This window comes from Aptenodytes forsteri, unplaced genomic scaffold, assembly GCF_000699145.1.
Source record: "Aptenodytes forsteri isolate BGI_AS27 unplaced genomic scaffold, ASM69914v1 Scaffold729, whole genome shotgun sequence".
Classification (NCBI taxonomy): domain Eukaryota; kingdom Metazoa; phylum Chordata; class Aves; order Sphenisciformes; family Spheniscidae; genus Aptenodytes; species Aptenodytes forsteri.
Window position 1 is genome coordinate 57,474 of NW_008796173.1, and position 1,298 is coordinate 58,771.

Sequence of the window (1,298 nt, forward strand, 5' to 3'; positions counted from 1 at the left end):
GGGCTGGGCTCCCAAAGTGCTTGGTTGGACCACGGAAGCTCTGCCCTGGCAAGGTGGCTGCTGTGGCCGGGGCAGGGCGCTCTGGCTGTCTCTGTGTGTGTGTGTGTGAGAGAGCGCGACTGGGACATGTATTTAATGCTGTGCTGTGTATTCATGTTTGCAAATAAAGGGTCCAACGCTGCCAGGGCAGCTTGTAGGACAACTGCTGAGGGCGCTTGGCGGGGGCCAGAAGCCGGGCTGGCAGCGAGCACAGGCCCATGGCCGGGCCCTGCCTGCAGCGGGGGGAGCTGGGCTTCAGCCAGGGCTCAGCACCGGTCCTGCACCACCGCTGCCAGCCCCTCACCGTCCCCTCCAGCCTGCTGGGGTAGGTGAGCCCCGGGGGGAACTTCTCTGCCCGGGAAGGGGCTGCCGTGAAATCCTCTGCCGCTTCAATTCCCGCTCCCATCAAAGCCTGCCTGGAAGCAGGCACCGGCAGAGGGGCTGGCAGCCCCCGCAGCTACTGACCACCTCCTGTGGTGGGAGCTTGCTGAGACACCCCCATGGGGCCGAGGTGGCTGGGACGCCTGTGCTGGAACCAGAGGCGAGGGCCCAGCGCTTGTGCACACCCACGGACACGCCCTGACACACGCCCAAGCGCAGGCGGGGTGCAGTGGAGCTCGGGGTGGCCGATGCCCCTCTCGGCTGGCGTGGGGCAGGATGGGCCTTCAGCTCCTGCAGGCTGTCCCCACTCCCCCTCCTCCTCGCTGGGGCACGGGGACACTCCTCGGGGACCCCCCCTCCCCCCCAGCAGGAGCTGCAAAGGGCCTTGGGGAGTGGGGAGCCCGATCCTGCAGTGACAAGCACCCAGCATGGGGCCGGGGGGGTCCCCGCCGTGCTGCGGGGACCCCCTCCCTCCTCGCTAACGCTCCCCTCTCCTTGCAGGTGCGCACAGCGGACATGGGGGGCTACGCCACGTCCCTGGATTTCACCCAAGCCGTGATAGCCGCCCTGGATGTCTAGGGCCCCTCACCTCGTCCTCCCTGCTCCCGCCCGGTAATTTATTGCTTCCCTCTAATAAACGTGGCCTCTGCAGCATGACAGGGGTCTGCCAGGAGCGCTCCGAACACGCGCGGCACCTCTTCCCTCCTCACCCGGCCGAGCCGGGGAAGGATGTGGGCAGCCCCGGTGCCGGGAGCGGGGAGAGCGTGGTCACCTCCCGCCCGGGCGAGGGGAGGCAAAGCCACGCTGGGGTGCCCTGCAGCCCCTCCCGGGCTCCTGCCCGTACCCCTTCAGCCACCTCTGCTGCAACAACACAAGAC

General features: G+C 68.2%; 1 protein-coding gene across 1 annotated transcript in view; it reads left to right on the forward strand.

The window, feature by feature from the left end:
* The window catches only part of IDH3B (isocitrate dehydrogenase 3 (NAD(+)) beta), a 7,430-nt gene extending 6,340 nt beyond the window's left edge, over window positions 1-1,090 (forward strand). Inside the window, exon 10 of the mRNA XM_019474190.1 lies at window positions 922-1,090. Within this exon, the coding sequence (XP_019329735.1) occupies window positions 922-999 (78 nt within the window). The 3' untranslated portion in view covers window positions 1,000-1,090. The remainder of the gene's footprint in view (window positions 1-921) is intronic.
* Window positions 1,091-1,298: the final 208 nt, after the last annotated feature.